The sequence below is a fragment of the Juglans microcarpa x Juglans regia genome, chromosome 3S (assembly GCF_004785595.1).
Source record: "Juglans microcarpa x Juglans regia isolate MS1-56 chromosome 3S, Jm3101_v1.0, whole genome shotgun sequence".
NCBI lineage: Eukaryota > Viridiplantae > Streptophyta > Magnoliopsida > Fagales > Juglandaceae > Juglans > Juglans microcarpa x Juglans regia.
The window spans coordinates 16,941,126-16,964,904 of NC_054599.1; the positions used below are offsets into that span (position 1 = coordinate 16,941,126).

The 23,779-nt window shown below is 36.6% G+C and overlaps 1 protein-coding gene across 2 annotated transcripts; it reads left to right on the top strand.

The window, feature by feature from the left end:
- Window positions 1-501: 501 nt before the first annotated feature.
- LOC121258019 (phosphatidylinositol 3-kinase, root isoform) lies at window positions 502-21,605 on the top strand. 2 transcript variants are annotated; one of them, XM_041159337.1, is made up of 19 exons: window positions 502-836; window positions 1,447-1,543; window positions 2,111-2,207; window positions 4,098-4,256; window positions 4,370-4,579; window positions 5,186-5,364; window positions 10,831-10,978; window positions 14,162-14,257; window positions 14,758-14,893; window positions 15,015-15,136; window positions 15,606-15,803; window positions 16,757-16,927; window positions 17,140-17,277; window positions 18,250-18,404; window positions 20,129-20,272; window positions 20,417-20,564; window positions 20,649-20,835; window positions 21,447-21,499; window positions 21,535-21,605. In XM_041159337.1, the coding sequence occupies exons 1-17, from the start codon at window positions 725-727 to the stop codon at window positions 20,784-20,786; spliced, it is 2,448 nt and encodes an 815-aa protein (XP_041015271.1). In that variant the 5' UTR covers window positions 502-724; the 3' UTR covers window positions 20,787-20,835; window positions 21,447-21,499; window positions 21,535-21,605. The 2 variants fall into 2 exon arrangements, with proteins under 2 accessions (XP_041015271.1, XP_041015272.1); XM_041159338.1 differs by having other exon boundaries at window positions 504-836; window positions 15,609-15,803.
- Window positions 21,606-23,779: the final 2,174 nt, after the last annotated feature.

Genomic DNA, 23,779 nt, shown 5'->3' on the forward strand with positions numbered 1-23,779 from the left:
TAGCAGGCCACATTTTTTTTTAATATTAAAGGAGCCGTGGCTATTGCCACATCAGTTGGACGGAATCTTGAGAGAATTAGATGAGATTTTGATAGCGAGTTGAAATAAAATAAGTCAAGATAAAAATTGAATAAAATATTGTTAGAATATTATTTTTTAATATTATTATTATTTTAAGTTTTGAAAAAGTTAAAATTATTTATTATATTTTGTGTAAAAATTTAAAAAAATTATAACAATAAAATGAGATTAAAATCCAAAACTTTGAAAATCTTTAATTTCATTATTATAATTTTTTCAAATTTCTAGATAAAATAAAATAAACAATTCAAAAATTTCAAATTATAAAAAAAAATAATATTAAAAAATATATTTTAATAATATTTTATTTAATTTTTTAACTTTAATCTTAATCCATTTCATTTTATCCTATTTTTAAAAACAAATCAAATCCAAACGGGTTTAGTATCTGGCCGTTGACTTTTCTAATTTTTTTTACAAGCATCCGTACATAAAACTTGAATATAACTCCTCATCTATTTATTAAATTAATTGCGTTTGAAACGAGAATATAAGTATTGGAGCTCAGACGTTGTGTACGGGTCATAGCTGTTGTTGGGTGTATTTGAAATTGCGGAGATTCTATTACTCACATTCCACGCAAACCCTAACCATATCGTAAGAATTCCAAGGCTGTGATCCGTAGAGGCTAGAAGAAGAAGGTATGAGCGGGACCGAGTTCCGGTTCTTCTTGTCCTGCGACATCAATCTTCCAGTAACCTTTCGCATCGAGAGGTTGGAGGGTAATTTGCTCCCTACCAAGTCTCCTAATTCAGGTGCCTTTTTCTTCCTTTTTAATTATATCATTACCCTTCCGTTTCCTTTTACCCATTAAATTCGTTGAAGCTTCCAGTACCGTATGCTTGGTTACAAAACAAGATCCTGAAAATATTAGAGGGACTTCTGGAATGTTCAGTGCGCGGGATTCTCAAATTAGTGGGCTTATTGAAATTTTAGCCTTTTATGCACTTTCCAATTAGTGGCGTGAGATGTGAAAGTGGGTTGGCAAAAAAATCAGTCAAAAAATTGCTAAACGTGATATCTGGCAAATTCAATAGCCAGGTGTTATACCTTTTTATAATTGATACCAACTTGCATTTTTTTTTTGTTTTACCCTTGTGGTTTGAGTTGTGCAATCGTATGCACAACGAAAGAGTGATACCGACCTCTTATTATTCATAGCCTCAGTCAAAGATCAGTTGAAAATGCTATAAATCAGTGTCAAAATGCTATAAATCTGTAACACCCCTTTCCCTAGGTAAAGGAACGCTGCCCAAAGGGGTTGGGGTGACAATCAGGGCTAAACTGCTATAAATCAGTGATATGAAAGAAATAAAGTAAAATTTTTATAGATTTTAAGCCACATCATACTCAATTCTCCTGCAGAAATTGATGCCCCAACAGAGGAGAGAAGAGCAGAGCTATATGTTGAATGCGCATTATACATTGATGGTACTCCATTTGGCCTCCCCACGAGAACAAGGTTTTCTTTGAATTATGGTCTTGCATTCGACTTTCAGGAACACAGAAATGCACTGGCACAAACAGGCATAAGGATGTTTATATTGAATGTTTTAATTTTCTTTCTTCGTTCTTACTCTTTTGCCCCAGAAAGTGTATTTTGCTGCACTCTCTGAAAGTCGGATTTTCTGTATTATTGTTTTTTGATCGGAAAACAAGATTTTATTGATCAAAAGAATAGGCATAAGCCCAAGTATATGTGACATAAACAAGAGCAACGCCCATGCGTGCTTAGTTGAAATTTCTGTATTATTTAAACTGTTGTTTTTTTAACTTTTGTTTTCTCAGTTTTAGTTATAAAATTGGTAGGTTGCAAGATCTCACAGGGCTAAAACTTTGCTCTTGAAGGATATAATATTTGGCTAATTGTTTGCTTATTTTTCCTTTCACATTCGAGATCATGCTATTCACTCTTCTATCAACTGATTTTTATTGCAGCTCTCTATCTCTACACATGCGTGCGTGCACATACAACACATGCTAACTGTATCACTGTCTTATACTAATTAGGTTTTATTATTTGTGCCAGGCTGGAATCAACTGGACCACCATATTGTTGGAATGATCTGATCACATTGAGCACTAAATATCGAGATTTAACTGTTCACTCACAGCTTGCTATAACGGTAAGTTGGCAACCATCTGCTTATGTATTTGGTACCTACAAGCTATAAAGTCCAGGGCCTACCAAAATATTCGTTTCAGACTCATGTTGCCATACTAAATAATTTAGGCCAAGGCATTGTTCAGTTTAGTTGTTCAATTCTGCCTTCCGTGGAATGGTTTGTTACATTGTTGAGAAATTAGTAGTGTGAAAATATGTTAGCTATTGGTGGTCAACGCTTATACGGCTTGGTGATACATTTTTTTTATAAGTAAATTGAGAGTAAAAGACATAGCCCAAGTACACAAGATGTATACACATAATACACCTAATAACCACTAAGTACTAGAGATGGATACAAGCAAATTATGAAAGCTGTCCTCATTACAAACAATGACAGAAACCCTAGAAAATAGCATGGCAAAAAAGAATCTCTTCAACTCATCTAAGAAACGCTCCGTCTTCAAAGCACCTATTATTTCTCTCCATCTACAAACTTTTTTTTTTTTGATCAGTAAAAGAAAGAGATTATATATATGAATGAAATAGACATAGTCCTTGTACACATGAAGTATACATAAGAACTCCTAACTAAAGACGGTAAAATAAAGACAAGAATTCCTGAACATTATCCCCATGTAATACAATAGTGGAAAACCAACACATTAGAGTGTGGAGAAAAAAATTCTTCAACTCGGTCATTGAGCGTTCCTTATCTTCAAAGCAACGTGCATTCCTTTCCGTCCAAATACACCACATAATACACAACGGAATCATCTTCCATACTGCTACCACTTGATGACTGCTTTGCATGTTTGTTATGAATTTCCACACAGCAGCGATATGAACATTACCCCTAAGACTTGTCCAACACTAAAAAAATATCCACTCCTAAACTATAAGGTATTTTATACTTTGCACCTCTAACTATCAAAACCGACATGTTGCACCCATAACTACAATTGAATGTTAAATAGCACTGTTTGTTAGGATCCTACAGCTAAGATTATGCCACATTACTTATTTTTTGTCATCTTAATGGGAAGATTTGGAAAACGGTGCAATTTTTCAGCTCCTAGTAGTTTGAAGGTGCATTGTATCAGTGTTGGTAGTTTAGTGTTGTAACACCGCCTCCCTTATGAGGTTAGGAATGCTAACTAGGAATGAGTTGTTATAAGGCGGTATAGGTGTAAACGAGTTGAGTTTGAGTTAGCAGATAGTCAAGCTTTGTTTGTTTAATTTTATTTGAACACTAGTGAGCTTAACCTTATCTCAGAGTTTTTCTTTCATTTGTTTTTCAAATGAGCCTGAGCTTATTTATGAGTTACTTAAATTTTGATGAACTACGTTATTAATATCATCTTTTATAATTTTGATGAACCAACTTTGGGTTTTCTAAAACTTTTGTTAGTTTATATATTTATATATCGATGATTATATCCATAGGTGTTAAATGGCATTTATTGTATCAAAAACATGATTTTCATTTAATTATCTTTTCAAAAGCTTAAGATATAATTGTAAATTTAAAAATTATATTGTGAAAAATGAAAAATGTGAAGTATACAAGTTTATATGAGCTAATAGGAGTCTAATCTATTTCTATTTTTTATACGAGTTGTATTGTTTAATAATCGATTATAATTTTGTGTTTACAAATGGCTCATTGGGTAAACGAACTCGGAGTTGATTTTGGTTGAGCAATTCCAAATGGCTTGTTGATTAGTTTTTTTTTTTTTTTTTTTTTTTTTCAACTTATAATAAATTTTTTTTTTTTTTAAACTCCTGGCCCTAGTTTAGGAGGGAAATTTTTTTACACCTGGTAGCTATAGGTGAAAAGTGTTTTTAGGTTTAATTTTTTTATACATTCCTAGAAGCTGAGCATTTTTCCTCAACCTTACTGAATATGTAGGTTTGGGATGTTTCATGTGGAAAAGATGAAGGATTGATTGGTGGAGCCACAATTCTTCTATTTAATAGCAAAATGCAACTCAAAACAGGGAGGCAAAAGCTTAGGCTTTGGCCAGGAAAGGAAGCAGATGGGTCATTTCCTACAACTACTCCTGGAAAGGTTTTCTAAATACGTCATTAACAATTAAGGATACGAGATTCTAGCTCTTTGCATTTGTAGTTCTATGAAACGGTTTGATCCTTTTCTCTATCCTTTGGGTTATCTTTCTACAGGTCCCACAGCATGAGCGTGGGGAGCTGGAGCGCTTGGAAAAGCTTGTGAATAAGTATGAGAGGGGACAGATTCAACCTGTTGATTGGCTCGATCGCCTCACATTTAAAGCTATGGACAGAATAAAGGATTGTGAAAGCCTGAAAAATGGAGGTTCTCACGTGTACGTGGTTGTTGATTTTTCTAGCTTTGAACATCAAGTTGTCTTTCAGGTAGTGCTGTTATGCACATTTATAAATTTCTACTGCCTGATAGTAGTTACCATCTTTTGACTAAACTAACATGGACTGATCACAGCTTTTTTTATATTTCATAAATTTACTTTTATCAGGCGCTTGTATTTTTCTGATAGAATCTCTACAATTTTATTTCCCTTTAATATGTTCACTTATAAAAAAAAAAAAAATATGTTCTAGATTCTTTCTTTTCTTTATCATTTAGATTATAGTATTAGTGTTAGGCAGTTAGCTATGACAGTTGAAGAGATTATTTTCTAATACAAACAAGAAGCTGGAGAAGATCCTGGTAATTTCCCTAAGTATTGCCCCCTTTTCAATTCCATGAGCACCTAAGTAGGCATTATAAACTCTTTTACTTATATAAAAAAAGTAGGCATTATAAACTTGTAGGCACTTTTGAACTCAATCCTTTTTTAACATAAATACACAGGTTTTGACTGCAGTACTTTGTTGGCATGTATATAATAGCATTTATGTCTGATTTTAGAGGCAATATGAAGGCAAAATTTATACATGGTAGCAATTATCATTTGGCTTTTACTTTTGATATGTAGTGATTTTAATTTATTGGAAATGTAGGAATCAGGAGCAAATTTCTTATTACCATCTCCTATAACTTCAACGAATGAAATTGTCAATGTCTGGGACCCGGAAGTCGGAAAGATAAATCCTTCTGAGCACAAGCAACTAAAGCTTGCTAGGAGTTTAGCTCGTGGTATTATTGACAGGGATCTTAAACCAAGCTCTAATGAGAGAAAGTAAGCTTGAAATTTGTGCTTCAAGATTCAGTTGAATCTGTTCTTTGATTAATCTGAAATTTATTGTTTATTTTTGCTTCTCCTTTTCACAATGTCCTCCATGGCCATTCTATGTTTTCTCATTTGGATCATAATGGAAAAATGCTTTGTCTGCTGCAATTTCAATTGATTTGATTGTTGTTGATCTAGCAGCTATGAAGCAAATGATGAATTTGTGTTGCAGATTTTTTTTTTCTGCTAATATTTCTGTTGTAGTAAACCTAAACGGTGAGCAAGGAGAATTGTGAATATCTTCGTTAATATTTACTCTTGCAAATTTGAGTGGACTACTTTGATAATTGGCCTTGCCTTGGCCAATCATTTTTAACCTAATGATTGCCATGTTACTATTTTAGAACTTGCAAATTTTTGACTTACTATTAGTAAGTTAAAACTGGTTTTGCTCAAGCTTTTTGACCCTTATAGAAATGTTGAACTTAAATTTTTATATATGTTGAAGTACTTTTTTTTTTTTTGATAAGTAAACAAATATATTGATATGAATAGGCATAGCCCAATTACACAAGATGGTATGCAAAAGGTCACACCTAATTAGAGAGAGGTAATAAAAACAAGAAAATCATGGAAATCGAGGCCATGACAATCTATAGCTGTGGCTCGAAGAAAAAGAGTGTTAACAAACGTGCATATTTTTTTTGCTGCAAAAATATTTTCTCTTCGTACAAAACTCTGTATCTTTTCTCCGTACAAAAATCTATATTTTCTCTCCGTAAATTCATCTTTCGATGAGGTTTGTGGGGCGTTCTGAGGTTGATTAGAACGTATAGTGTATAAGTTGCTGATCATGGGGGGTCCGATAAGATTAGTTATTGAATCAAAACCTTCATGATGAAGGAGGGAGGCTCGGTGCTCATTTTAGAAAGGAGTTGGCAAGTAATGAAGGGGTCAAGACTTGGGAAAGTTGTGGTGAAATGGTTTATCAAGACCTTGGGGGGAAGCTTGAGGAGCGGGATGAAGGAGTTGTATGCGATGACAAGGGAGGGTGACAGAATTTTTATAGCACAGAGGTGCTCAAATGCCGGAGGAAGATTTATGGCATTGGTGGAGTATGGTGGAGGTGGAAGACGTAACTTCATCTTCATTCTGGAAGATGTGGAGGGGAGGGGATGGAGGAGAATGGCTGCTGTGTTGGGAGAGATCTCCTTGAAGGAACAAAGTGTGATGTACAGAGGAGGAGGATGCTCACAGAGGCTGCCGGAGGTGAGGCCTAGTATGCAGTCTCCATCATATAGGGAGGCACTGGTGCAGACGAAGGTGCCGGTGTAGCCTAGGGAACAGAACATTAGTGGAGCTACAAACACGGTACTATTGTAGAGGGAAGAAGGTGGTGCTAGGTCTTGTGTTGGCTTCTCAAAAAATGGCGTGCACAGTACGTTACATAGAATGCAAGACCAGTTGATGGCATTGCAGGAGCAAGTTGGTTTACTAGTATGGTGCTTTGAGGAGGGAGCTGAGGTGGGCCTGGGCCTGGGCCTGGGCCTGGGCCTGGGCCTGGTAGGTCTATGAGAGGGTCAACTGGCAGGGGTGTAGGTTTGGTCCAGAAGGGAGGACAGAGCCCGTGGGGCAACTGCTCAGTACATTGGCTAAGGGTAATGGGCCAAAGCCTGTGGGGCCTTTCAAGGGCAAAGGCAAACTCCAGCAAGCCCGTGAAGCCCAGTCCGTGTGGAGAGCTAGAGGTGATGCTAGCCTATCCACTGGCTGGAGGTAGTAGGGGGAGACGTCTAAGAAGCCCTCGATCCCGGCCGAGAAGTTGCCGACAGCCAGCCAGCAGGTGGACACGACAGCGATAAGGTCGCTGGAAGACACTGAAGTCGCCGGAGCTATTGTAGCTAGAGATAACGTCTCTGTAGCAGAGCTTTGGGTAGATTCTCAGGCTAATCTTGGATAGACAATGCCGATGGACAAAGGGGCTGAGCCTCCTCTTGAGATTCTGCCTGCAACAGTGTCGATGACTGCATAACAACCTTTGGAAGTAGCCCGAGTCCTATCTTCAGAGACGAAACGTATGGGGGGGGGGAAGATTTGGGGTGTTCTGGGATGTAGTTATCGCAAATGACCCCTTTGAGGGGGATGAAAGATTTGTTTGTCCTGTGGAAGATGTTGATGTGCAGATGAAGCCACAATGGACATCTAGAGATGAGATGGACATGGGGTTTGGGGGGGGTGGGGATCCGATACCTCTAAAATACCTGTTGCCAGACTAGACTAGTGTCTCTGACTGGGTGTTGTATAAAGTAAAGGAGATCCAACACTGTGTTGGAATCGAGTGCGAGGGTTTTGAAGAACAATTCATGGCTTTACTAACAGCCATTGAAGTTGGACATAGTCGGTTGAAGAAGTCAGATTCTAAAAAACAACGGGAGCTAAAGAGGCTAACATGGTCTCTAAACTATGAGGGCAGTTCAAGTTCTAGTAGAGATAGAGCTAAGGGGTGGGGATCAGCTCCATTTTTATGAAGCCCAAGATTGTATCTTGGAATGTCTGTGGGCTCAATGAGGCAAATAAACGCCTTCTGGTGAAAAACATGCTTCGTGAGTTGAAGGCGGACATAGTGCTTACAGAAAACCAAACTGAAATTTATTTCCAGGAGAGTGGTTAGGAGTTTATGGATCTGTATTTATGTGGATTGGGTTTATCTTGCTTCTAACGGGGCCTCAGGAGGTGTTTTGATGATGTGGGATAGAAGGGTTGTGGAGAAACTGGAGGAATTTATTGGTGAGTATACTGTGACATGTTCCTTTAAGAATGTTGATGATAATTATCTATGGGCTTTTGCTGGTATTTATGGACTGAATTTAGACTGCAGCAAAAGAATGTTATGGGAAGAACTTGCTGGAATTCATAGTTGGTAGAACTTATCATGGTGCATAGGTGGTGACTTTAATGGCACAAGGTTTCTTAGTGAATGATTTGGAGACAACAGATTATGACCAGCAATGACAAAAATTTCAGAGTGTATTTTTGACTTGGGATTGATGGATATTTCTCTCATGGGTGGTGCCTATACGTGGTCCAAATTGGATAGATTTTTAGTATCAGCAGAGTGGGAAACCCACTATCCAGAGCTTTATCAAAAGAGGCTGCCTCATCTATGCTCGGATTATTTCCCACTATTACTAGATTGTGGAGGTATTCAGGGAGGGTGTCGGTATTTTAAGTTCGAAAACATGTGGCTTAACACTGAACGTTTTGTGGAAAGGGTTAGGCAATGGTGGGATTCTTATCAGATTGATGACACCCCTAGTTCATTTTTGCGGGTAAATTGAAAACTTTAAAAAATGATTTAAAGTTATGGAACACTCAATCATTTGGTGATGTAGGAGACCGTAAAAAGTCAATGCTAGAGGAGCTTCAGGAGGTAGAGAGGACTCAGGAGGGGAGGGCTCTTTCTATGGAGGAAGCATCTCAGAAGGTTAAGCTAAAGGCCGAATTAAAAAGGGTTGTGTTACTAGAGGAGATCTCTTGCGTAAAAAATCAAGAGCTTTATAGTTGAAAAAAGGGTACAGCAGCACAAAGTTCCTTCACAGAGTGGCCAACTCCCATAGAAGAACTAACACCATTGAGATTCTGAAAGTAGACGGAGTGGACTGTATGGAGGCTCCTGTAATTAGGGAGCATATTGTGGGATTTTTTGAACACTTACATTCTGAACAGGTGGGATGGTGGCCAAAACTCGATGGACCAGCCTTTGAGTCCATTGATCCACAGCAGGTTTCGTGGCTGGAGCAGCCTTTTGAGGAACTAGAGGTCCATAGTGTGGTAAGGAGAACGGTTAAAGATAAAGCACCTGGCCCCGATGGCTTTTCCATGGGATTTTTTAATCTTGTTGGGATGTGGTGAGGGCGGATTTAATGAAAGTGTTCCAAGAATTCTTTTTAGTCCGAAAATTTGAGAAAAGCCTTAACGCCACATTTATTGCACTCATTCCTAAGAAGATTGGGGCCTCGGAGGTGAAGGATTATCAGCCCATTAGCCTTGTGAATGAGATTTATAAGATTATTTGTAAGGTGCTTGCTAATCGCTTAGAAGAGGTTTTGGGGAGGATCATTACAAAACCCCAAATGCTATTGTTAAAGACAGGCAAGTTCTAGATTTAGTTCTCATTGCTAATGAATGCCTAGACAGTAGGCTAAAATCTGGCTAGCTGGGAATCCTTTGCAAGTTAGATTTGGAGAAGGCGTATGATCATGTGAACTGGGAGTTCTTACTCTATGTGCTTGGGAGGTGCGGTTTTGGAGAGAAATGGTGCTCGTGGATTAGATGGTGAATTCCAATTGTGAGGTTTTCCGTATTGGTGAACGGCTGCCCACATGGTTTCTTTAATAGCTCTTGAGGTCTAAGACAAGGAGATCCTTTGTCTCCACTCCTATTTGTTCTTGTCATGGAGGCACTTGGTAAAATGATTCTAGCCTTGGTGAATAGTGGCTATCGAGGGATTCTCGGTGGGTAATCCTAATAGGGGCACCATTAACCTATCTCACTTATTGTTTGTAGATGATACACTGATTTTCTATGAGGCAGAACAAAACCAAATTCAAACACTGAGGGCATTATTACTTTGTTTTGAAGCGGTTTCCTGGTTAAAAGTGAACTTTGATAAATCTAAGTTCTTCTATAACCAAAAAATCATGCATGTTGAAGTACTTAATAAAGTTATCATTGCTTTGATATTACGCTTCCCTTTTTCTACACATTCTGATTAATTTCTTATCAGGACCAATTTTGTAAGCAATGTCCAGGTCTGCTAGTTTGTAATTAGCCTGGCAATTTCTATTCTTGAAAAAGTGTCTGGACAAATCTTTCTTGTTTGAAATTGGGGTTCCAACTCCACAAGCTGCCTTAGACCTTCAAACTGTCTATTTTGAATCTGAATTTATATAGTAGAGTACTATAGTCATGAATGAATAGATCTTGAATCCACCTGCACATGACCAGAAGTCATGCTAACTTAAATGTTTCTCTAAATATATAATTCTTTTTTTGATCGGTTTGGAGATGCTCGGTAATACCCATTCCCCGTTGTCCCATTTCTCTAAATTTATAATTCTGAAAAATAAAAGTTGCTTCTCTCAAGTTTTCAAATTAGAAGGAAAAAATGTGATTAAAATGTTATACATTGCATTTAAAAACTCACGTGAGATAAGATAGAATTCTAAAAAATCAATGGCTTAGGATATTTCTGGGGTATGTGTGTAATTAGGCACATTGCATTCAGTGAAATCCATATGATTTTGGATCTTGCTGGAGCTACATTTGGATTTTTCAATGTATTCATTTCCTGTTTTCCTAGAATATCTTTTGAGTTATTGAATTTCTTACTTTTAGCTATATCTTGCAATATCATTTTGTTTGATTTATTTTTAAAGAGGTTGAGGGTATATCATTTTTCATACTTGTTTGTTGAAGGTCAATACAAAGAATATTGAAATACCCACCAACAAGGACCTTGAGTGGAGATGAGAGGCAGCTACTATGGAAATTCCGTTTCTCATTGATGTCTGAGAAAAGGGCTCTCACAAAGTTTCTCCGATGTGTTGAATGGAGTGATGTTCAGGTAAACCTTTTTTTTCTATTTTGGTAAGTAAAATAACATTTTAGCGATAGTAATAAATAGGCATAACTCAAGTACATAGGAGATATACAAACAACATGCACCTAGTTACATAATAAGGAGATAGAAAGTGATACGAGAAAGTCATTGAAACAAGCTCCATTAAGTACACAAGAGGATGTCCAAAGAAATAAAGTATGGAAGAAGAAACTTCTTAGCTCATCTGGAGAATTCTCCTTATCTTCAAAATTTCGACCATTCCTTTCTATCCATAAACATCACATGATACAAAGAGGAATCATCCTCCATACATCCTCAATATGTGAAATGGCCTTACATCTTTGCCAACATGGGCATTACCCAAGCAATTCCCGTTCTATTATATATTAACGTTATTGCCACCTCATAGTGAAGTAAGAGACGATCCACTAGCTCCCCTTTCTTCTTACACATATAACACCAATCCATTACTACGAGACCCTTCTTTCGCAAATTATCCAATGTCAAAATTTTCCCAAGAGATGCTGTCCAGCCAAAGAAAGCAATTTTAGGCGGTACCTTACTTTTCCAAATAGACTTCTAAGGGAACGAAGTATGATTTTGAGTCTTGACTTGACAAAACCTTTCTTTTCCAAATAGAGTCTTGACTTGACAAAACCTTTCTTTTCCAAATAGACTTCCAAGCCTTTTTTTTCTCTCTCTTGTAGTACTCTTGTTCTCCTTCATCCTAAGCAGCAGTATGGGGACCGTAGTATGGGAGCATCACGTTTTTCATTCACTCTGTTCCCAATCATGAGCCGGTCTAAAAAACCAGACATTCCAATGGAAAGAACCATTGGAACACACCAAAGTCAGCCACCATGGGCCTCTTTGTCACTCAAAATCTGGTAAAGAGTGGGAAAAATAACATCATGGCCTCTTGCAACTGCAAATCTGAAAAAGTTGGAGGACCTCTCCCAACCGGAACGAATATTTCTCCACAACCCCACTCCATATGCCCCCCTGACTTCATTAGAACACCAACCCTCCTAATACTCCTGTGTTTTGAATCTATAACTACTCTCCATAAACCTTCTCCTTCCTGGTGACATCTCCACAACCATTTCCCCAAAAGTGCTTTATTGATGATCCTCAAATTATGCACCCCCAAGCCACCACAAGGTGTCAGAGAACAAACTTTATCCCAACCAATAAGATGAAATTTGGCTTCTCCGCAGTACCTCCCCAAAGAAAATTACAAAAGGATTTCTCAATACGAGAGGCCACACTTGCAGGTAACGGAAATAACGAAAGAAAGTATGTAGGGAGGTTAGATAAAGTACTTTTGATAATATTTACTCTACCACCCTTTGATAAATAAATTCTTTTCCAACCTGTCAACCTTCTATCAATTTTTTCTAACACACCCTCCCAAATAGATTTCGCCTTAAAAGCAGCCCCCAAATGGGAGACAAAGGTATTTCAATGGAAGCAAAGAAACCTTACAGCCCAAAATGTTTGCCAATCCCTGAACATTATTCACAAAACCCATAGGAACCATTTCAGACTTCGAAAGATTCACCTTCAGGCCCGAAACAATTTCGAAACAATTTCAAAACAAAGTAATAGAGCCCCCAAATATTGAATATGACCGACCACAATCTGGCTCACAAAAAAGTAAAGTATCATCAGCAAAGAGAATGTGAGAAATATTAACACCTCCAACTGAAAAACCAGAGAGAAAACTTCCACTAACAGCTGCTCCCAACATATGACTGAGTGCATCCATAACGATGACAAACAGCAAAGGGGAGAGGGGGCCCCCTTGTCTTAGTCCCCTAGAGCTGTCAAAAAATCCCTCCGGCGCATTATTCACCAAAACTGAAAAATGAACAGTAGGAATATACAATGCCTAATCCACAAAATCCATCTTTCCCCAAAGCCACATCTCCCAAGTAAATAACACAAAAAATCCCAGTTAAGATGATCGTATGCCCTATCTATATCTAGTTTGCAAAGGATCCCAGGTATTCCTGGGTTGATTCTACTATCCCATTAGTAATAAGAACCGAATCCAAAATTTTTCTTCCCTTCACAAAAGTATTTTAGGGTTTTGATATAATGCTATGCATAACGACACTCATATGGTTGGCAAGGACCTTTGAGAGTATCTTGTACACCCCCATTAACAAGACTATTGGGTCAAAAATCCTTCACTGCCACTGCCCCAATTCTCTTAGGGATAAGGGCAATAAAATTTGCATTAAGACTTTTTTTCGAATTTTCCAAATGACTAAAGTTCGTGAAAAACCTTCATAATATCCTCGCCAATCACATCCCAACAATCACAGTAGAAAGCCATAGAGAACCCATACGGACTCAGGGCTTTATCCTTAGCCATCCCACGAATCACCTGAAAAACCTCATCCGCCTGAAAATGTCTCTCCAACCAAATAGAGCTTGATTGATTGATAGTCTCGAAGGGGCAAGCCATTTAGTTTGGGTCTCCAAGGGAATTTTCTGTAAGAAGATCTGCATAGAAGTAGACAATATGACTCTTAATAGCATCATGATTTGAGCAAACCTGTCCGTCGACCTAAAGCATCTCAATCACATTATTCCTACGATGAGAATTAGCCACCTGATGGAAGAATTTAGTGCATCTATCCCCTTCTTTCAACCAAAGAGCTCGCGATTTCTGGCTCCACGAGATTTCTTCCATTAAAAGCACCATTTTCAATCTCTGAAGTGATAGCTAATTTCTTGCAAGATTCCTCAGAAAGAGGAGCGCTCATCTCCGTACCATCCAAAACCTGTAAATCCTAAAAAAGGGATCGTTTTTTACTATCAACATGTCCAAAGAAATCTGCATTCCACATCTTCAAATCCCTCTTCAATGCTTTGAGTTTCCCGGCCAAAATAAAGCCTGGTGAGCCCTCTAAGAGACACGAGGACCACCACGGCCTTACTTTTTCCACAAAGCCTTCAACTTTCAGCGACATATTTTCAAACTTGAAATATCTATAGCCCTCATGAATGCCCCCATGGGGAAATGTTTCAAATATGTTATCTTGGGGATCACATGGGTTGAAAACAGGTGCCACAGAATATCACTGGATACAAATTCAAACTAAAATTATGCACTGGGTACTCAGCTGTTAGATGAAGCTTTACAAGATTCTCATGCTGATGCTGATGTCTCTGCAGGAAGCAAAACAGGCATTGGAATTGATGGGAAGGTGGGAAATGATTGATGTTTGTGATGCACTGGAGCTTCTTTCTCCTGTTTTTGAAAGTGAAGAGGTAGGTGCCTGTGAAAGATGCGATCTTTGCTTAATAAATTTGTCAATTAGTTGTTGAAAAAAGTATACAGCTCTCCAACTCTCTCTATGAATGGCTATGAACACTTGCATGCATGTACATTTAGTTTTTACTTTCATTTGACCACTTCATCTCATAGTTTAAATGGCTTAGTTTTGATTGATGTTACCCTGTTTCCCATGTTGCTGACAGTCTAGTATTGAATACTAAACCGATCACAGTTTTTTAATGTACTAACATATTTTCTTTGATATTCCACCTTAAGACCAGTTGTTGTGGGTTATAACTTGAAAGCAAAAATCTGTGCCTTATAATTGGCGCATGTTGAACTAAGAAGACTATTGTGAAAGCTCATTTGAATGTACTTGCTTGACATCCATATAACAGCTGAAACAAAGATCAAGATGAGGTCTTCATTCCATTTTAGCGATGCATTTTCCAATTGCACTCATGTTTTTTCTAATTGTAATCCCTCTTCACAGGTACGTGCATATGCCGTTAGCGTTCTTGAAAGGGCTGATGATGAAGAACTCCAGTGTTATTTACTTCAACTTGTTCAGGCTCTTCGATTTGAGCGTTCTGATAAATCTCGCCTCTCTCATTTCCTTGTGCAACATGGTATGTGCCCTTTGTATATTTTGCATATGGGAGCGTGGGTGTGTGAATGCATGTTTAAGTGCTACACATTGCTGTTAAATTGTTTGTAGTACCTGACAGTACCCCCATGAACTTTTGACAGCATTGCGCAATAGCGAGTTTGCTAGCTTTCTTCGCTGGTATGTTGCCGTGGAACTTTATGATCCTACGTATGCTAAACGTTTCTACAGTACCTATGAGATTCTGGAAGAGAATATGATGAAGGTTTGAGTTATCACATCAGTAGTTCATTACTCTGTCTCAAGATGATATAGTTCTTTTAAATCTTTCTATCTGCATTCAGAACTTAAATTATAACATTTTGGAACGTGCAAATATCTTGTATATGTCCTGTTTACTTGGACTATACCTACTTTTCTTGTTAATAAAATTATACTTTATTGATAAAAAAAAGAAAAAGATTGAAGTTGAAAATATTTGTTTAAGAGTGTTCATTGTCATTTATGATTGTTCTGCATGGAACATTTTCCCTATCACATGTAGCTGAGCTATTAAAGTGGTGTTACCCGATGAATTTCTTTCGTTCTTTTTTTTTTTTCCTGTTTTGATCAGTTGTATTATTACCCTATGCATTTCTGTCACATCAAGCTTGATGGTATGAAGTGATGGTTTACTTGTTGAGATTGTTTAAGTAAGTTTTTGTTTGCAGTGTATAATTTTATCCACTTTATAGCAGTTGGCAGGCAGTGCAAATGGAGGTGAAGACGGATTTAAATTGTGGCAAAGTTTGGTGCGCCAGACAGAATTGACTGCCCAATTGTGTTCGATTATGAGAGATGTAAGAAATGTACGTGGTAATACACAGAAGAAGATTGAAAAGCTTAGACAGCTGCTTTCTGGTCTTCTTAGTGAACTTACCTATTTTGAAGAGGTATATCTTTGATTGAAGTATCCTTTACCTGTTCTTCAAGTCATCTGTTAAACCTATTGAAGCTTAATTAGTTTTGTCAAGGGTATTGAGGTGAACCAAGGTGCCACTTAAGCCTTGAAGAGAAGCACATTTAGTGAGGATTGCTTTTAGCGCTTAGTTACTTGCATGAGTTCTAGGCACTTGAGCATGTGCCTCCTTAAAGTTCCAATACTTCAAAGATGGACGGAACATAGTGAGATGGATTTTAAACTTGAGTCAGGGGATATAATTTTGTCGGGCATAACCAGAAATCAATGAAAGTGGGTTGTTTGCTGTGTCATATCAAGTCAGAAAATGGCCTAAATGCAAAAACAATGAAGAACAAAAGCAGATCACATATTTTAGAAACCAGCTTTATCCAGTAGTCACAGGGTCACTTGATAATAATATTCAAGTGTGGTTTTTTTCACATATGTAATATTCCAGGCAGTATATTTTGCATGGTTTTAATTCATTATATGTATACTAATTTGCTCAGAACTGGGAGCCTTCATTCAGGTAAGCTCCTTTTTGGTGCCTCACGCCTCGGGCAATGCAGGTCTTGGGGCCTTGGGGTCACCTTTGTTCTTTGGCAACATTAGTCTTAGTTAGCATGTTTCTGTTTTATCTAGTCAATTATTCCCTGCTCCAAAACTTTTATCGGTTCTAACATTAAGGCCCCGTTTGGATAGTGAAAGTGTTTTATCTCATCTCATCTCATCTCATCATTACAATTTTCCTAAATTTCCACACAAAATATAATAAACAATTCAACTTTTTCAATTCCCAAAACAATAATAACATTAAAAAATAATATTCTAACAATATTCTATTCAATTTTCAACTTTCTTCTCAACTTATGTCATTTCAACTCACTATCCAAACGGCACTAAATAAAACGGCACCTAAATATGTTAGCCTATTGCTTTTTGCAGCCAATACGATCACCACTGGCTCCAAATGTCCTCATTACTGGTATTGTGCCATCTGAGTCATCAATATTCAAAAGTGCATTGCATCCCTTGCGCCTGACTTTCCGAACGGCGAATGGCGGAAGTTGCAAAATCATATTTAAAAAGGGAGATGATCTTCGGCAAGACCAATTGGTAGCTATTAAACATATTCTCTCTCTCTCTCTCTTACTAGATAAGATAAAATTTTATTAAAAAAACAATATCGAAGTACATGGGGAATATCAGGAGATACACCTAAACAAGAAAATTGAAAAGATTAAGAAAGTTTTGGAAGCTAGAAAAGGAAAATGAACTATGAGCAGCCATCCATTGACTTGGGTTATATGGATATTTGGTTCCTATAGGTTGTTCAAATGGTATCACTCATGGATCGGTTGCTTAAATTGGAAAACCTTGATCTGCAATTAACGCCATATAATGTGCTAGCAACTGGGCAAGATGAAGGCATGATGGAATTCATACCATCACGTTCTTTAGCGCAGGTATTATTGCCTTTGGAGATGCTTCATTGATATGGGAAGTGCACTGCATGGTTCAGTTAATGCTCATCGTTCCTTTTTGATAAGTGCAAAAAAATTAGCTATCTATGCAAGACAGCTTCCAGAAAGACATGAGAATTTTTGTTATATATTTTTGGTTCCATTTAATTATTTATTGTTACTTTATCTGGGCAAGTGATGCAATTTCATACAAAACCTGCTGACACTTAACAGAGAATCGACACCATTATTTGTTTAAAATTCGCTTCATAGCTGCTAAACATGCAAACTTCTACTAATTTTGTAACCATGTTCACTATTTAGAGGCAGGATCCAGGGCATTTAGACGACTAGATTTACATGCTGCAAGTCCTGATACATGATGATCAACCCTGATATTCTTCAACCTCTGATTAAAAACTATTAGAATATATGATTTAATTATATACATACATACCTATACATACAGGTATATGTTGGATAATATTTAATGCATATCTTGGTTTTTGTTTAACAAACATAAACAGACAAATGCTTTAGAATATCTATTTTTATGGAGGAATCTTGAATGCAATCTTGAATAACTTATTAGTGTTGGTTATACATAAAAAAACATATTAGTGCTGAGATTCATTTGGAAGATGGAGCGGCCGCACTTCTGCCTTAGTGTTATGACAAGATCAGTCCTATATGTACTTGAAGATTATGAAAGTGGCTATGTTTTATAAACTAATAATATTATTACTTCATATCTATCTTCTATTGGTTATCTTTGGAAAGGCGTTGTAACTTTAGAACCTTAATCACAATCATGGCACTAGTTGATTAGCAGTTACACTAAACAGGTCCTTTTTTAGATACACCCTTGTTTAATGTTTTGCAATTGGATCTGGAGGTTATAGATTGCCTGAATACCTTTGTATGATAGAAAGTTCTATTCATTGGGTTCATATTATGCATTCCTTCTACATCCAGATTCTCTCAGAGCATCGTAGCATTATAAGCTACCTCCAGAAATTTCATCCAGATGAGCATGGGCCTTTTGGCATTACAGCCACCTGCCTCGAAACATTTATAAAAAGCTGTGCTGGCTACTCCGTTATCACTTATATTCTGGGCATTGGAGACAGGTGAGCCTTTAAGGGTTGTGTTCAAATCTTGGTAGTTGATTTAGGTATAAACTTCAGGGATTTTACTTTTTCCCCATATTACATCCCCCTCCCCATTTTCCTTCTCTCTTATAAAGAGGGAAAAGGATAGGGTGAAAAATTCTACATCCATTAGAAACATAGAACTATTTTTGTCTCAACTCTTGTTGTATTGTTGCAACACTTAGGCTGTGTTTGAAGGTTGAACTGAGTTGAGTTGAGATGATAAAATATTGTTAGAATATTATTATTTATTATTTTGGGATTTGAAAAAGTTGAATTGTTTATTATATTTTGTATTGGAATCCGAAAAAGTTATAATGATGAGTTGAGATTAGTTGAGATGGATTTAGGAACTAAACAAAGCCTTAATTATCAGCAGTACTGATGCAGTTAATATTAATTATAGAGAATATACGAATGGGGTATGTGGCCCATATGGGGTGGGTCTAAGGAAATACATAAGGAAAAGTTGGGAGTTCTTTTGGAGACATACACATATTGTAGTGGGTGATGGCTCTCGTGTCCCATTTTGGTATGACACCTGGTGTGGTGAAAGAAGTCTTCAAGACACTTTCCCTGTTGTATTTGGGCTTGCACGAGTGAAGGATGTAGCGATAGCGGACCACTTGCTTTGTCTAGTGGCTCCCCTCAATGGAATGTTAATTTCACTAGGGCAGCTCAAGACTAGGAGTTGGAGGAGATCACAGAGTTCTTTGCAGCACTGTATTTTGTAATTATGACTAAGGGTACCGTGGATCGGAGGATTTGAAGCCCTTCCACGAAAGGTAAATTCATTGTTAGATCACTCACATAGTTTAGCGAGTCCAGGCATACATTCGTTTCCATGGAAGAGCATTTGGTAGACGAAAGCTCCTTCCAAAGCCGCCTTTTTTCGTTTGGACAGCAGCATTGGGCAAAATTCTCACCATAGATAATTTAAGGAAACGTCGGTTAATGTTGTTGGACTGGTGTTACATGTTTAAGAAAGAGGGTGAATCAGTAGACCATCTATTTCTACACTGCGAGGTGGCAAAGACCTTGTGGGACTATTTTTTTTACAGGACTTGGCATATCGTGTGTCATGCCTTTTAGATTGGTGGATTTTCTAGCTGGTTGGAGAGGTCTCCGAGGGACGAGGGAATTCACAAGTTGCAGTAATCTGGAAAATCGTCCCTATTTGCATTTGTTGGGTGTATATGGCGGGAACAAAATGATAGAAGCTTCGAAAACTGCAAGAAGACAATGGAGGAGCTGAAAGTCTCTTTCTTTAAAACATTGTTTTCATGGGTGGGGGCTATTGTTTGTAATGGACTAAGTGTCCATGACTTTTTGCCATCGTTTGTAAACTCTAGGTATTTCTCATGTATACTCCCTGTATACTTGGGTTTTGCCTACTTTTATGAATAAAATATTTTGATTACTGATAAAAAAAAAAAGAAAAATAAAGAAAAGAATATACAAGGTCATTGGACATGTTTTATGCAGCAACATTTGAATTCCATTTGGACTTTAGGTTTTCCGTTGCAGATTTAGAATATAATGCCATTAGCTCCTTTATGCATGGACTATGTTATTGGTTGTCTGTTCTGTGGAATGACGTGGATATTTCACCAGGATAACATGTTGATTTTTCCACTTCTTGGAACAGTTCTGAATATAAAAATTCGAAGTTCATTTGTTAATTCAGTGTCTTTTGTCCTTAGGCACCTTGACAACCTTCTCCTTAGAGATGATGGGCGTCTTTTCCATGTGGATTTTGGATTCATTCTTGGGCGAGATCCAAAGCCGTTTCCACCACCAATGAAGCTCTGCAAAGAAATGGTTGAGGCTATGGGTGGAGCTGAAAGGTAAATAGTTGAAACTCTTTGGTGCCTTTGTTTCCTTTTGCTAGATGAAGTTCCATGTGAATTTGTGACATCAGAGGCCCAGTCTGGTGCTGCAAAAGCAGTATACAAGAAATTAAGTGGTTCATTTTTTTTTTCTTCCTGCAGTCAATATTATACAAGGTTCAAGTCATATTGTTGTGAGGCCTACAATATCCTCAGGAAATCTAGTAACCTTATTTTAAATCTCTTTCATCTAATGGCGGGTTCCAATATTCCTGACATAGCCTCTGATCCTGAAAAAGGCATTCTTAAGGTGAGATGTGCTGTCTGTATTTCGTTCTAGTACATAGTTGTTTGTGTTTCTTGTTTTAACCAGAACTCTATCTATGCCATACAGCTTCAGGAGAAGTTCCGCTTAGACTTGGATGATGAAGCGTGCATACACTTTTTCCAGGATCTTATCAATGAGAGTGTTAGCGCACTGTTTCCTCAAATGGTTGAGACTATTCATCGGTGGGCTCAATACTGGCGCTGATCTGAGCTAGAAATTGGATTGTATAGACACCTTTGTAAATAGCCAGGTGATTTCTACCATATTTTTGTTTGCAGTTTCTGCACATTCTTTGAAACAGGTTAACTGGAAATGAACCTGATTTTCTGGAGAATTTTCTGAGTTGGATTTAATTTGCATATTTTGCTGAAAGTACAAGTATCAGCTGTGTTGAACTGATAACCAAATGAATTGTCACGTTTTTTTATTACTAATTTTTGTTAGGGTATGAAATTGACTGGTTGGATTAAACAGCTCTTCAGCCAGTACTCTGTTTAGATCCTGAAAGACATGCATGGAGAGAAATTAGGTTGGCAACTGTCCTCAGTGGCTCTATGGAGCATTATGATAGCCATTTGTGTTTCCTGTGTTGTGATTTATGTTTTTTTTTTTTGGATGAAACCATGATTGTCATGTTGATTGGTATAAGAACAAATTCAAGGCTATTGGACATCTTATTATTGTATCACCATCCTCCAAGTTGTATCTGTATATCCTCCTGAATCTGCGGCATGAGTATATTTAGGTTTTTCAAAATTCCCTTCAGTTTCCCTCTTGTACCATATTTTCACCATTTCTTTGGTCCTATGTGGATTTTCTGACCCTGCTTCTTCTTATAAAATTGCAGATCGGTGGCAACGATCTCAAGAATGGTAGGGAGCTTTTGAAGCAGCAAACAAGCGTGTCATCGTGGATGGAGAAAAAGGGGAAAAAGAAAAGAAAAGAAAAGAAAAGAAAAAGGAAATAGCAAACAGCGATGCAATGAGGTCTCTATGAATATATGGCGTTCTTTTTTTTTTCTTTTTTTTTTGTTTATTTATTTAGGGTTGGATTAAATGTGCATTATATAAATTTATTGCAATGTATAGGGACGTAGTAATGTTCTTGCAATTATATATGTATAATATAATATATATATATATTATAATAAGGTCTCCGTAAGTTGTTGTCTGAACTTGAGGGCTTCAAGTGGGAGAGAGATAGACACATCATTTTATTGATGTCTCTATAAATATTTCGCAATAAATGCTGTAGAGTTTACTAGATGTCTCTCTCTATATCTCTCTCTCTCTCCCCCTCTCTCCTGCTTGGCTCTTTAAGTTCAGATAACAACTTGAGTAGATCTTTTTCCCAACAAATGATACTGAAAATCCCTTCAATTAGTGGTACAAATAAATGCAGAACATAGATGTGAAGTAGATAGTATTACTTGCATCTTAATCTAATCTTGGAAACAAGTGGAATTGAATATGCGAACAAAAGCATTCTCAAAGTTCCAAATGGGAGCTTCTTGTTTTTATTCTTTTTTTTAATTAATTGGATATATTCAATGGCCCAGTGTGCCCTCAAAAAGAGTTTTAACACTGTAAAATAAGCAAAGTGTTTTTGGCTCAGGGAAATAATCCCAGCAAACCTTCCACAGCAGTATACAAGAGCTTGGATGATAAGTATCATGGCTAAATGATATATCAGAGTTCTATCTTCCATTTTCTCCAAATGGAAGAAGATAGAACTCATCCTCAATATATAATTCTAAGGGTATTGTTAATTGCAAGTTTAATGCATTGCACAATAAAAAGTAAAAATAACATAATTATGCTAATTGAACTCTTACCATTTTTCAAACGAAATAAAGTCATCAATTATGAAATTTGTATTAAATCTTTCTGCAATTTTTTATTATCTTTTATTTTATTAAAAAGTATTGTCTTGACACTGTGGGTATTGAGACTTTTTGATACCCAGTTCAATTAAAATAAGAAAGTCTAACATATATATGATGCCCATTTAGGACTAGTGACAACTAAAGTTGGTACAATTCTGACTGATTGAATCTTTTTGACTATTGTTTTAGACCCGTTTGGATATAGAAACACTCTCAAATCATTTTATTTTATTTAATTATTACAATTTTTTTAAATTTTAATACAAAATATAATAAAAAATTTATTTTTTTTAAATTTCAAAATAATAATAATATTAAAAAATAATATTCTAATAATATTTTATTCAATTCATATAAAATCATCTTATCTCACTGTCCAAAATGGTTGTTGGGGTACATTAATACTATGACATGCAATTATATATTGTTTTAGTTTTTTGCTAAGAATATGATGAATATATTGTTTTAGTTTTTTGTTTTACTATGATGAATATATTTTTTTTCAGATGAGTAATACCACTCATCATTTCAATTTTCATCATTCTTCTATAATATCATGATGTGATATTAAATGATTGGAGATTATTTATTATATTTCACTTGTAAATATATTATTTAATACAATATCATAAGATGCTGAAAGAATAATGAGAAAATAAATAATGAATATATTTTTTTTCAGACAATATTGTAATTTGCAATGAGCGCCGTGACCAGAACTCCAAAATAGTGATGAAAGTTGTGTGTTGGTCTCTGGTCAAGTATGCTAGTTCTCTTTTCAAACTGAGCACTTGCGCAAGATGTTTGATTTTCATGAACTGCTCAATTTGGTCAGTTGGCCTTTAATTATTACCATATCAAGAAAATTTCTCAAGTCAGCTTAAGTTTGCTAAGAACACAGTGAAGTCAACCATTTCAGGCCTCACCAACCTCTGACTCTAAGAGTTTTGCAATACTTCCAATTTTATTTATTTTCTTTATAAGTCATAATAAGGAAGAAGAAATGAATCTTGCTTAAATGCTCTCTCCATTGACATCTCCTAAGCAATGTGTGAAATGAATAATTATTAGGTAGTTTCAGAGTACAGATGTGCGATATCCTCAACTTATTCCAACAAGCATTACAGCTCAAACTATTTTGTAAAAAATCTGCAATTCATTCTTGAGAACTATTGAATAATTATGGTAGCTACACAGGAGAAATAACATGGATAGAAACATTATTATAAAACAAATAAAAAATAAGTAGGCAAAATTTGTATAAACTTTTTCGGTAGAGATCTATGGCTAGTGGAGAAATGTTATAAAGAAA